The sequence below is a fragment of the Ovis canadensis genome, chromosome 10 (assembly GCF_042477335.2).
Source record: "Ovis canadensis isolate MfBH-ARS-UI-01 breed Bighorn chromosome 10, ARS-UI_OviCan_v2, whole genome shotgun sequence".
NCBI lineage: Eukaryota > Metazoa > Chordata > Mammalia > Artiodactyla > Bovidae > Ovis > Ovis canadensis.
In genome coordinates this window covers 32,192,690-32,204,923 of record NC_091254.1, presented here as the reverse complement: position 1 = coordinate 32,204,923, position 12,234 = coordinate 32,192,690, and the positions used below count along the sequence as shown (strand labels likewise).

The 12,234-nt window shown below is 39.8% G+C and overlaps 1 protein-coding gene across 1 annotated transcript in view; it reads left to right on the top strand.

The window, feature by feature from the left end:
* The window catches only part of SUCLA2 (succinate-CoA ligase ADP-forming subunit beta), a 58,972-nt gene that overhangs the window by 28,690 nt on the left and 18,048 nt on the right, over positions 1 to 12,234 (top strand). Inside the window, exons 5-6 of the mRNA XM_069601314.1 lie at positions 8,520 to 8,648; positions 11,620 to 11,758. Coding sequence (XP_069457415.1) covers positions 8,520 to 8,648; positions 11,620 to 11,758 — 268 coding nt within the window. The remainder of the gene's footprint in view (positions 1 to 8,519; positions 8,649 to 11,619; positions 11,759 to 12,234) is intronic.

Below are 12,234 nucleotides of genomic sequence, written 5' to 3'. Positions count from 1 at the left end.
ATTTATATATTTATATATATATAAAGAGTTACCTTTTTGTTGACAAATTTAGTTTACCTTAAACCTAGGCATAATAAAAGTATTATATAATGTTGATGACTTAAGACATGTCTTAATTAGATTAGCAAACAATTATATTTAAATTATATTTATATTTAAATAAACATTATATTTACTATTTTTCAGTTCACTGGGTTTGAATTTAAATAGAGCTCATTAACTTCATATTATCTAAAAACAAAGCTGGTATATGACGGCAGCACTGCCGGATGTTGAGGGTTTGAGAGAAAAGATGGAATTTGCCCCAGGTTTTTGTTGAAGGAGACCTGGGGGCCCCCCTGCTTGGAGTTTCCTGGAATAGATTTTCCTTCAATGTCAAATTTAGACTTTGGCCCAATGCATTTCTCTACGGCAGCGAGGGCAGATTTTTGGAGGTTTTTTATTTTTATATATTTTTTTCTTTTTTTTTTTGTAGCTCTCTTAGGGCAGTCCCTTTTTAAATGGTTCTTATTTCCACATGTAAAGCATCCTTCATTTCCCTTTCTTAAGGCAGCAACATTGTTTCAGCTAGCATTTGCATCTTTTGAGTTTCTAAGCCTAGATTGCAACCAGCCTTCAAATAATCAATAATAGTCCCTGTCTCATGAATTGGAGCTATAGCTTTTTGACATTCCTGATTTGCATTTTCATACGCAAGTAATTTCTCTAGTTGCCTTTTGGCTTCTTCTCCAATTATAGTACAGGAAATAGCAGTTTGTAATCTAGCTGAAAAATCAGCATACGTTTCATTAAGTCCCTGAACTTTAAATAAGTGACGAAGTAAAGTAGAAAAGTGACGGGGCTTTCCCGCCGTTTTGCTCATGTCTTAATACTTCGGCCTCAATAGGCCCTGGGGTCACTCCGTCCGAATCTGCATACGTGTACCAAGCTCCTGTTCTGGGCTCCACTTGTTGAGGTCCTTTAATGGACCAGAACCTGGTGGTCTGGAGTCGACTGATAAGAAAGTAAAGGAGAGAGAAAGAGGCTGATATTCCTTGGTTTACACAGAAAGCCAATAAAACCCCTGGCATGGGGCTTGCTCTGTTCACGGAGGCCTCAGGCACCCTCTCGATGGGGTGAAGGCGCAAAGCGCCTTCTCAAGTGTGTCTTAGAAGCCCAGGCAGGAAAGTGAACTCAGAGAGCCTCTGTGCTCTGAAGAAATCACCTGAGAGAGAAAGAGGGAGAGAGAGAGAGAAAGCAGGACATGGGTGCCAGAACTCTGATGGAGCAGAGGTGTTTTAATCAACATGGTGTGGGCATATATACTGTAGTTATTCTCAGCAAAGATAAAGATTAAAATTCCAGACTTACAAAACATAGGCGATCCATATTAAAGAGACAGAGAGTTGTAAATAATCACTTTTACCGTATAGTTCACAAGAAGGAAGAGGGTATTTATCACCATATAGAAAAACTAACGAAGGAAATGCCTGGATTCCTCAGCCCCCTGGAGAGGCTTGCCTCTCCTCTTAATTCCTGAATATTCAGCACACGGGAAGCCTCCTGTTAATTGCTTCCTGACAGTAGAGAAAGTAAAAATTATACTTTTAATTTAAAACATTTCCCTTTACTTGAGCTTGCTTCTGTTTTCTTTAGTTTCAGAAAGGCACCGTGAATTATTTTGTTAAAGTGTGTGTGTGTGTGTGTGTTGCAGTGAGTTCTGACAGCAGGGTACCCAGAGGCGAGCCAGACTTCACAGGTTAAGGGCACATTCCTCTGCATGAATGCCCTCACTTCAGACATCAGTTGCAAGTTTAGCGTCCCCAGGTCACCTTCACTTCTGACTAACTGGCAACAAATTTAGGGATTCCTAGTATCTTGCCTGGAAAATCCCATGGATGGAGGAGCCTGGTAGGCTGCAGTCCATGCTAAGGGTCGGACATGACTGAGCGACTTCCCTTTCACTTTTCACTTTCATGCATTGGAGAAGGAAATGGCAACCCACTCCAGTGTTGTTGCCTGGAGAATCCCAGGGACGGGGGAGCCTGGTGGGCTGCCGTCTATGGGGTTGCACAGAGTCGGACACGACTGAAGTGACTTGGCAGCAGCAATATCCCTCAGGTTCATAATTTGCTAGAATGACTCACAGACCTTAGGAAAATACTGTATTTGTGATTACAGTTTTATTATAGCCAAAGGATAAAAGCCAGAACCAGCCAAATGGAGATGCACAGGGCATGGTCTGGGAGAATCCCACACATAAAATTTTCATTTGCTTCAGGATTGTGTCACCTTCCTCACATACTGATATATGACAACACACAGAGTATTGTGCAACCTCAGAAGCTCACTGAGCTTGTGGTCTAGAGCTGTCATTTTTTTAAGTTGTGGTCAGAAACATAGAATATGAAATTTACTGTCTTCAACTGCTTTTATTTGTATCATAACTAAGATCATGGCATCTGGTTCCATCACTTCATGGCAAATAAAAGGGGGAAAAATGGAAACAGTGACAGACTTTATTTTCTTGGGCTGCAAAACACTATGGATGGTGACTGCAGCCGTGAAATTAAGACTCTTGCTCCTTGAAAGAAAAGCAATGACAAACATAGACAGCGTATTAAAAAGCAGAGACATCGCTTTTCCGACAAAGGTCTGTATAGTCAAAGCTGTGGTTTTTCCAGTATTCATATGAATGTGAGAGTTGGACTATAAAGAAGGCTGAGCACAGAAGAATCGATGCTTTCGAATTGTGGTGTTGGAGAAGACTCTTGCGAGTTCCTTGCACAGAAAGGAGATCAAACCAGTCAATCCTGAAGGAAATCAACCCTGGATATTCATTGGAAGGACTGATGCTGAAGGCGAAGCTCCAGTGCTTTGGACACCTTGATGCAATGAACCGACTTATTGGAAAAGACCTTGATGCTGAATAAGATTGAGGGCATGAGGAGAAGGGGACGGCAAGGAATGAGATGGTTGGGTGGCATCATTGACTCAGTAGACATGAGCTTGAGTAACCTCCTGGAGATAGTGATAACAGGGAAGCCTGGCATGCTGCAGTCCATGGGGTTGCAAAGAGTCTGACACAACTTAGCCACTGAACAGGAACAACAGTATTGAAATCTAGTCCTGTAATATTACATTTAAAAGGTACAAAGATGTACAGGGAAGTATAAATCTTCCACCTACCCTTGTTCCTCTACCACACAGTTTTTTTTCCTCTAAGACTGATACTTTTTAAAAATCTTTTTTTGCCTAGGTATAGTAACTCTCTTTTAAAAAAATAATAAATATTCCCAGCCTCATCTCTTTGGCTGTTGCAGTATTTTGAGGATTTAAAACACTGTATTGTTCTCCAAACAGTAATGAATATTTTGGTTTGGCCAAGAGGTTCATTCAGTTTTTTCCATTAAGACAGCTGTAGTAGTGCTACAGAGAAGGCAGTGGCACTCCACTCCAGTACTCTTGCCTGGAAAATCCCATGGATGGAGGAGCCTGGTAGGCTGCAGTCTGTGGGGTCGCCAAGAGTCAGAAGCAACTGAGCAACTTAACTTTCACTTTTAATTTTCATGCATTGGAGAAGGAAATGGCAACCCACTCCAGTGTTCTTGCCTGGAGAATCCCAGGGACAGGGGAGCCTGGTGGGCTGCCGTCTATGGGACTCCGTGGCACAGAGTCAGAAACGACTGAAGCGACTTAGCAGCAGCAGCAGCAGCAGCAGCAGCAGCAGCAGCAGCAGTAGTGCTTCAGTTCAGTTCAGTTTAGTTGCTCAGTCGTGTCCGACTCTTTGCGACCCCATGAATTGCAGCACGCCAGGCCTCCCTGTCCATCACCATCTCCCGGAGTTCACTCAGACTTACGTCCATCGAGTCTGTGATGCCATTCAGCCATCTCATCCTCGGTTGTCCCCTTCTCCTTCTGCCCCCAATCCCTCCCAGCATCAGAGTCTTTTCCAGTGAGTCAACTCTTCGCATGAGGTGGCCAAAGTACTGGAGCTTCAGCTTTAGCATCATTCCTTCCAAAGAAATCCCAGGGTTGATCTCCTTCAGAATGGACTGGTTGGATCTCCTTGCAGTCCAAGGGACTCTCAAGAGTCTTCTCCAACACCACAGTTCTAACGCATCAATTCTTCGGTGCGAACAGTCCAACTCTCACATCCATACATGGCCACTGGAAAAACCATAACCTTGACTAGACAGACCTTAGTCGGCAAAGTAATGTCTCTGCTTTTGAATATACTATCTAGGTTGGTCATAACTTTTCTTCCAGGGAGTGTCTTTTAATTTCATGGCTGCAGTCACCATCTGCAGTGATTTTGGAGCCCCACAAAATAAAGTCTGACATTGTTTCTACTGTTTCCCCATCTATTTCCCATGAAGTGATGGGACCAGATGCCATGATCTTCATTTTCTGAATGTTGAGCTTTAAGCCAACTTTTTCACTCTCCTCTTTTACTTTCATCAAGAGGCTTTTTAGCTCTTCTTCACTTTCTGCCATAAGGCTGGTGTCATCTGCATATCTGAGGTTATTGATCTTTCTCCCGGCAATCTTGATTCCAGCTTGTGTTTCTTCCAGTCCAGCATTTCTCATGATGTACTCTGCATATAAGTTAAATAAGCAGGGTGACAATATACAGCCTTGACATACTCCTTTTTCTATTTGGAACCAGTCTGTTGTTCCATGTCCAGTTCTAACTGTTGCTTCCTGACCTGCATACAGATTTCTCAACAGGCAGGTTAGGTGGTCTGGTATTCCCATCTCTTTCACAATTTTCCACAGTTGATTGTGATCCACACAGTCAAAGGCTTTAGAATAGTCAATAAAGCAGAAATAGATATTTTTCTGGAACTCTCTTGCTTTTCCATGATCTAGCGGATGTTGGCAATTTGATCTTTGGTTCCTCTGCCTTTTCTAAAACCAGCTTGAACATCAGGGAGTTCACGGTTCATGTATTGCTGAAGCCTGGCTTGGAGAATTTTGAGCATTACTTTAGTAGCACGTGAGATGAGTGCAATTGTGTGGTAGTTTGAGCATTCTTTGGCATTGCCTTTCTTTGGGATTGGAATGAAAACTGACCTTTTCCAGTCCTGTGGCCACTGCTGAGTTTTCCAAACTTGCTGGCATATTGAATGCAGCACTTTCACAGCATCATCATTCAGGATTTGAAACAGCTCAACCGGAATTCCATCACCTCCACTAGCTTTGTTTGTAGTGATGCTTTCTAAGGCCCACTTGACTTCACATTTCAAGATGTCTGGCTCTAGATGAGTGATCACATCATCATGATTATCCGGGTCGTGAAGATCTTTTTTGTACAGTTCTTCTGTGTATTCTTGCTACCTCTTCTTAATATCTTCCGCTTCTGTTAGGTCCCTACCATTTCTGTCCTTTATCGAGCCCATCTTTGCATGAAATGTTCCCTTGGTATCTCTAATTTTCTTGAAGAGATCGCTAATCTTTCCTATTCTGTTGTTTTCCTCTATTTTTTTGCATTGATCGCTGAAGAAGGCTTTCTTATCTCTTCTTGCTATTCTTTGAAACTCTGCATTCAGATGCTTATATCTTTCCTTTTCTCCTTTTCTTTTCGCTTCTTTTCTTTTCACAGCGATTTATAAGGCCTCCCCAGACAGCCATTTTGCTTTTTTGCATTTCTTTTCCATGGGGATGGTCTTGATCCCTGTCTCCTGTACAGTGTCACGAACCTCATTCTGTAGTTCATCAGGCACTCTTATCTGTCAGATCTGGACCCTTAAATCTATTTCTCACTTCCACTGTATAATTATAAGGGATTTTATTTAGGTCATACCTGAATGGTGTAGCGGTTTTCCCTATTTTCTTCAATTTAACGCTGAATTTGGTAATAAGGAGTTCATGATCTGAGCCACAGTCAGCTCCTGGTCTTGTTTTTGTTGACTGTATAGAGCTTCTCCATCTTTGGCTGCATAGAATATAATCAGTCTGATTTTGGTGTTGACCATCTGGTGATGTCCATGTGTAGAGTTTTCTCTTGTGTTGTTGGAAGAGGGTGTTTGCTATGACCAGTGCATTTTCTTGGCAAAACTCTATTAGTCTTTGCCCTGCTTCATTTCACATTCCAAGGCCAAATTTGCCTGTTACTCCAGGTGTTTCTTGACTTCCTACTTTTGCATGCCAGTCCCCTATAATGAAAAGGACATCTTTTGGGGTGTTAGTTCTAAAAGATCTTGTAGGTCTTCATAAAACCATTCACCTTCAGTTTCTTCAGCATTACTGGTTGGGGCATAGACTTGGATAACTGTGATATTGAATGGTTTGCCTTGGAGACAAACAGATCATTCTGTTGTTTTTGAGATTGCATCCAAGTACTGCATTTCGGACTCTCTTGTTGACCATGATGGCTACTCCATTTCTTCTGAGGGATTCCTGCCCACAGTAGTAGATGTAATGGTCATCTGAGTTAAATTCACCCATTCCAGTCCATTTTAGTTCGCTGATTCCTAGAATGTCGACGTTCACTCTTGCCATCTCTTGTTTGACCACTTCCAATTTGCCTTGATTCATGGACCTGGCATTCCAGGTTCCTATGCAATATTGCTCTTTAGAGCATCAGACCTTGCTTCTATCACCAGTCACATGTGCAACTGGGTATTGTTTTTGCTTTGGCTCCACCCCTTCATTCTTTCTGGAGTTATTTCTCCACTGATCTCCAGTAGCATATTGGGCACCTGATGACCTGGGGAGTTCCTCCTGTGGTATCCTATCTTTTTGCCTTTTCATGCTGTTCATGGGGTTCTCAGGGCAAGAATACTGAAGTGGCTTGCCATCCCCTTCTCCAGTGGCTAAGTTGTTTTTAATTTCATTTGAAACACTTTTGTTAGATGTGTTGTGACAGCTGTCAGATCAGTGAGCTTATAATAAAATCACAATTGGTGAATTTTTGTATAGCCATTTTAATATTGAAGATGGAAGAAAAAAAGCAATGTTTTTGGCATATTATGGTTTATTGTTTCAAGAAAGTAAAAATGCAACTGAAATACACAAAAAAGATTTGTGCAGTGTATACATAAGGTGCTGTGACGGGGTGAGTTAGTCAAAAATGGTTTGTGAAGTTTTGTGCTGGATATTTTTCACTGGACAGTGCTGCTTGGTCGAGTAGACCAGTTGAAGTTGATAGAGATCAAATGTGCCTTTTATTTTTACTTTAAAAACCGGACAAAGATTTTGGCCAACCCAATAATATTATTTCTTTACTTTATATCTTGAAATGAATTTGTTACTGAGACATTTAGATGCTTGGGTAGAAAAGTGAAATTAGTCTTTAGGTTTATTTTTTTCTTTCCTGAATTAAGAATCGTGTATTCACTGTGGAAATTTTCTTTTTTTAGAAAATGTTGTTGTTCAGTCACCAAATAGTGACACAAATAACAAAATAAAATAATAGAAGTCTTACTTAATGTTTTATTTTTTATCTTTTTGTGTGTCTGTGAATTGTGGGAGGGTGCACTTTTAAACACATTTCATGTTAAAAAAAAATTGAGTATAGAATCTAGAGTTTTGTACCTTTTTTCACCCAGATTATACTGCTGAATCATTTTCCTTTCCAGAAGCATTAAATAATCTTCAGTATGTTTTTACCATTTCCTATTTTTGCATATTAAGATTATTTCCACTTTTGTCCATAGATTGGTAAATCTATTAGATAATTTTGCTTCAAGGTTTTTTCCTTAACTGATCTTAGGAGACTTAAAAGTTAATTGGTTAGTCTTTATGTCTTATTATATTGTTCATGATAATAGCTGGAGCTCTTTTTTGAAGGTAGATAGCTTTCTTTTTCGGAAAAGGCAGTGGCAACCCACTCCAGTACTCTTGCCTGGAAAATCCCACGGATGGAGGAACCTGGTGGGCTGCAGTCCATGGGGTCGCGAAGAGTCGGACATGACTGAGCGACTTCATTTTCAGTTTTCACTTTCATGCATTGGAGAAGGAAATGGCAACCCACTCCAGTGTTCTTGGCCTGGAGAATCCCAGGGACGGGGGAGCCTGGTGGGCTGCCGTCTCTGGGTTCGCACAGAGTCGGACATGACTAAAGCAACTTAGTAGCAGCAGCAGCAGCTGTCTTTTTCACTGACTTCCAATAGCCTAGAGATTATAAATCGGAACGTTTGTTCATTAGATTTTCCCTTTTAAGTATCAGTAAACTGTTTCTATTATTTTTTAAATGTTCTTTAAACAATAGTTTAATGTCCCTGCAATTCTTGTGAGAAATGTAGAGGTTATATTTCACATATACGTGTATATTTATATTGTTTGGATACATTGTGTACATTTTTAATCCTTTTCCCCTCACAGGTAAGACAATGTCTTCCTCCGCCTTTCCATTATTTCAATTAAATGTTTAGAAGAACACTGTAGGAGATGCAAGGATAAATTCTCAAGGGGGTTTAAAAATAGTGGGAAGTGACAGATGTATAAGTTTGATAGTATGCATAAATAGATTTTAAGATTTTATTGATGGGCCCAAAATAAAATCTAGATGTTTTTTCTGTTTCCCTTCCTGCTAGGGTCCTGTATTAATAGGAAGTTCTCACGGTGGTGTCAACATTGAAGATGTTGCTGCTGAGACTCCTGAGGCCATAGTTAAAGAGCCTATCGATATCGTAGAAGGCATCAAAAAGGAACAAGCTGTCCGGGTATGTTGTTTTGAAACATTTCTAGCTTTTAATTGGATAATTGCAACACTTAAAGAGAATTAACTTTATGTAAGTGAAGTGCTTGATAAAACTTCTGAAAACATTTTAAAGATAAGGATTCTTTTAAAAGAGCCACTATACTTTTCATAGCCATACCTAGTAAACTCAGTATTGTCACTTACCCAGTCATTCCAGTTCCCTAGTTGTCTCGTGTTTTTTTTTTTTTTTCCTTTTAGAATCTGAGTTGGGATCCACATAAGTTCCTTCATTGCAGTTGGTTAATAGGTGTCATAGGTCTTCTGTTAATAGCTTATAGTTTCCTTTTCTTCACTTTCTTCATCCATTTTCTTTCATTTGTTGAAGAACCTGGAGTGATACTCTGGATTTTACATCTGCATGGTGGCATTTAATATGTTCCTGTCCCCCCTTTATTTCCTATACACTATATGGAATGGTAGGGACACTGTCTCATATATCCCTGTGATAGATCAGTGATTTTATTTTGGGGGTTTTATGGGTGCGTTTAAGAATCTGATTAAAGCTGTGGGCTTTCTCTCAGTGTATTCACATGCACAATAAATTTTGCCTGCAATTACACTAGTTTTCTATACCATCCTTGTGTGCCTCTGCCTCTCATTACATTCCCCCCTCAAAAAGAGCTCTCCAAGACAAAAACTTAAGTATGAAGTTAATTATGGTGTGTGAGAGTTGCTTGGTAATGTTTGTAATATTGCTATTAAATTGTTTATATATAAAAAATAAGTGACCCATCTTAAAAAGAAGTTTGAGTATTAAAGTTTGAATGAAATTAACATCTCTTATCAGGAAACTGTCAAACGAAGCTAATGGTATTGAAGTACAGTAGAGCAGGAATTTTGACTGATACAGAGACCTCCCCGATAAAGCGTGAAGCAAATCATTTAGGCAAGTGAGTGGTATAAATGTTTAACGGGGACAGAGATTTGACTCATTAGATAGTTATATGAGAGTGGTAACTAGAATCTTGAATTTAGATGAGAGAGAAAACATTTGATTTACAACAATATTTGAAGAAATAGTGTACTAAGTTTGTAGCTTTTTGAGTGATGGATGAATGGAAATTTTACTCAGTATAATGTGAGACAAACTGATGTCATACTAGGCTGATCAGAATTCTTTTGCAGTTTTCAGATGTTTAAATTTAAAACAGTAGATTGTGACCTCTGAAATCTTTCTAAATGAAAGGGTACTTTTAATTCTTCTTACTGTTTTTTTTTGAAATGTCTTAACCCCAAATGGCATTTGTCAATTAGATCATCCAATTTATTTTATTTGTATTTAATTGTTTGCATTTGACTTCTTGCAGAATCACATTCACTTTCAAAGAATTTAGTATTTTCTGTTATTAAAAGTTAAATGTATTGTAGTTTTAGATAACAATTGGAAAACAGGAGAAAACTCCTCCAGAGGGTTTCTGAGCAGCTGTGGCATTTAGGATTAAAAAAAGAGACATGTAACTTCCATGCATGTAGCTTCTTCTGTAGGGTCAAAATTGCTTATAAAACTTTAAAAAATTATAGATACTTGATCGCCTGTAGAACCTGTGAATCACAGCCTCTGGGTTGAGACCTTGGTGTATGTATTTTTTAAAAAGCTCTTCAGGTATATTTAGCAAGAAATCTTTGCTCAAGACTGTGAACTCTTCTACTAGATTAGAAGCTTGAAGTGAAAGTCGCTCAGTCATGTCTGACTCTTTGTAACCCCATGGACTATATATAGTCCATGAAATTCTCCAGGCCATAATACTGGAGTGGGTAATCTTTCCCTTCTCCAGGGGATCTTCCCAATTCAGGGATCGAACCCAGGTCTTCCTTATTGCAGGCAGATTCTTTACTAGCCGAGGCACCAGGGAAGTTTAGGTTTAAGATATCTTTTGAATCTAGCATTTATTAGGTACTCAGTACTCTTGCCTGGAAAGTCCCGTAGATGGAGGAGCCTGGTGGGCTGCAGTCCATGGGGTTGCAAAGAATCGAACACGACTGAGCGACTTCACTTTCACTTTTCACTTTCATGCTTTGGAGAAGGAAATGGCAACCCACTCCAGTGTTCTTGCCTGAAGAATCCTAGGGACGGGGGAGCCTGGTGGGCTGCCATCTATGGGGTCGCACAGAGTTGGATACGACTGAAGTGACTCAGCAGCAGCAGCAGATTTTTGAATGAATAGGATGATACTCATTTTACTAGTCATTTTACTGAATGTAGACACTCTTGATCAGAGAAGGCAATGGCACCCCACTCCAGTACTCTTGCCTGGAAAATCACATGGACGGAAGAGCCTGGTAGGCTGCAGTCCATGGGGTTGGTAAGAGTCGGACACGGCTGAGCGACTTCACTTTCACTTTTCACTTTCATGCATTGGAGAAGGAAATGGCAACCCACTCCAGTGTTCTTGCCTGGAGAATCCCAGGGACGGGGGAGCCTGGTGGGCTGCCGTCTATGGGGTCGCACAGAGTCGGAAATGACTGAAGCCATTTAGCAGCAGCAGCAGCAGCAGACACTCTTCATAAATTACCTAAAAGGTAAAATAGGGTTAGTATTTTGGCCATTGTTTTTAGACCAGTGAGATTAGTAGTCTACCTTTTATATGTAGTTTTAATGAAATATAAGCCTCTTTGTTCAGTTTAGGTTCGCTGTAAGGCTTAGTAGCAGTATGGAGGCTATGGGATAAACATGAGAACAGGGATTGAGTTGAATGGCAAGTCACTTGACCTCTCGGAATCTCTTTCTTTGTAAAATGGGCATACTATCTGCTTTGTGAGGATTTTGAGTAGTTTTGTTTAACCATTTATTGATAATATTGATTAATATTTGATCATAAATGATTCATGCTTATTATTTAAATAATAAACTACAAGGTTATTTATTTGTAACAATTTAATGTTGATTGGATATTATGCAGCATTCCTATAATAAAGAGACATATTGCTTTCAGCTTGCAGAGAAGATGGGATTTCCAGCCAGTATTGTGGATTCTGCAGCAGAAAACATGATCAAGCTTTATGACCTTTTTCTGAAATACGATGCAACCATGGTAGAAATAAATCCAATGGTAGAGGATTCAGATGGAGCTGGTAAAGTATCTTCTTTCATCAAACATTGATTATCTGTTTAGCCCCTATCATATGCTTCACTGAGGAATTGAACTCGTAAGGAAGTGAACTCATTCCTATGTAGAAACTTGTGTTATAATGAAAAGAGTGAACGTGAACAAAGAGACACATTAAACAAACACTTTATATATTTACGCACAGAGGGATTAAAGCTGTACTGTATGCCAGCTAACAGTCACATGTGGCAGTTAAAATGAAATGGTATAAGATTAAAATATTTCTCAGTTGCACTAGTTACATTTCAGGTGCTCTGTAGCCCCATGTGGTTAGTGCATTAACACACATACAGAACAATTTCATTTTTGCAAAAAGTTCTGCTGGGCAGTTTTGGATTAGAGTATTTAGCGCTGTAGTGGATAGTTATCATTTCAGTTCAGTTCAGTCGCTCAGTCGTGTCCAACTCTTGGCGACCCCATGAATCACAGCACGCCAGGCCT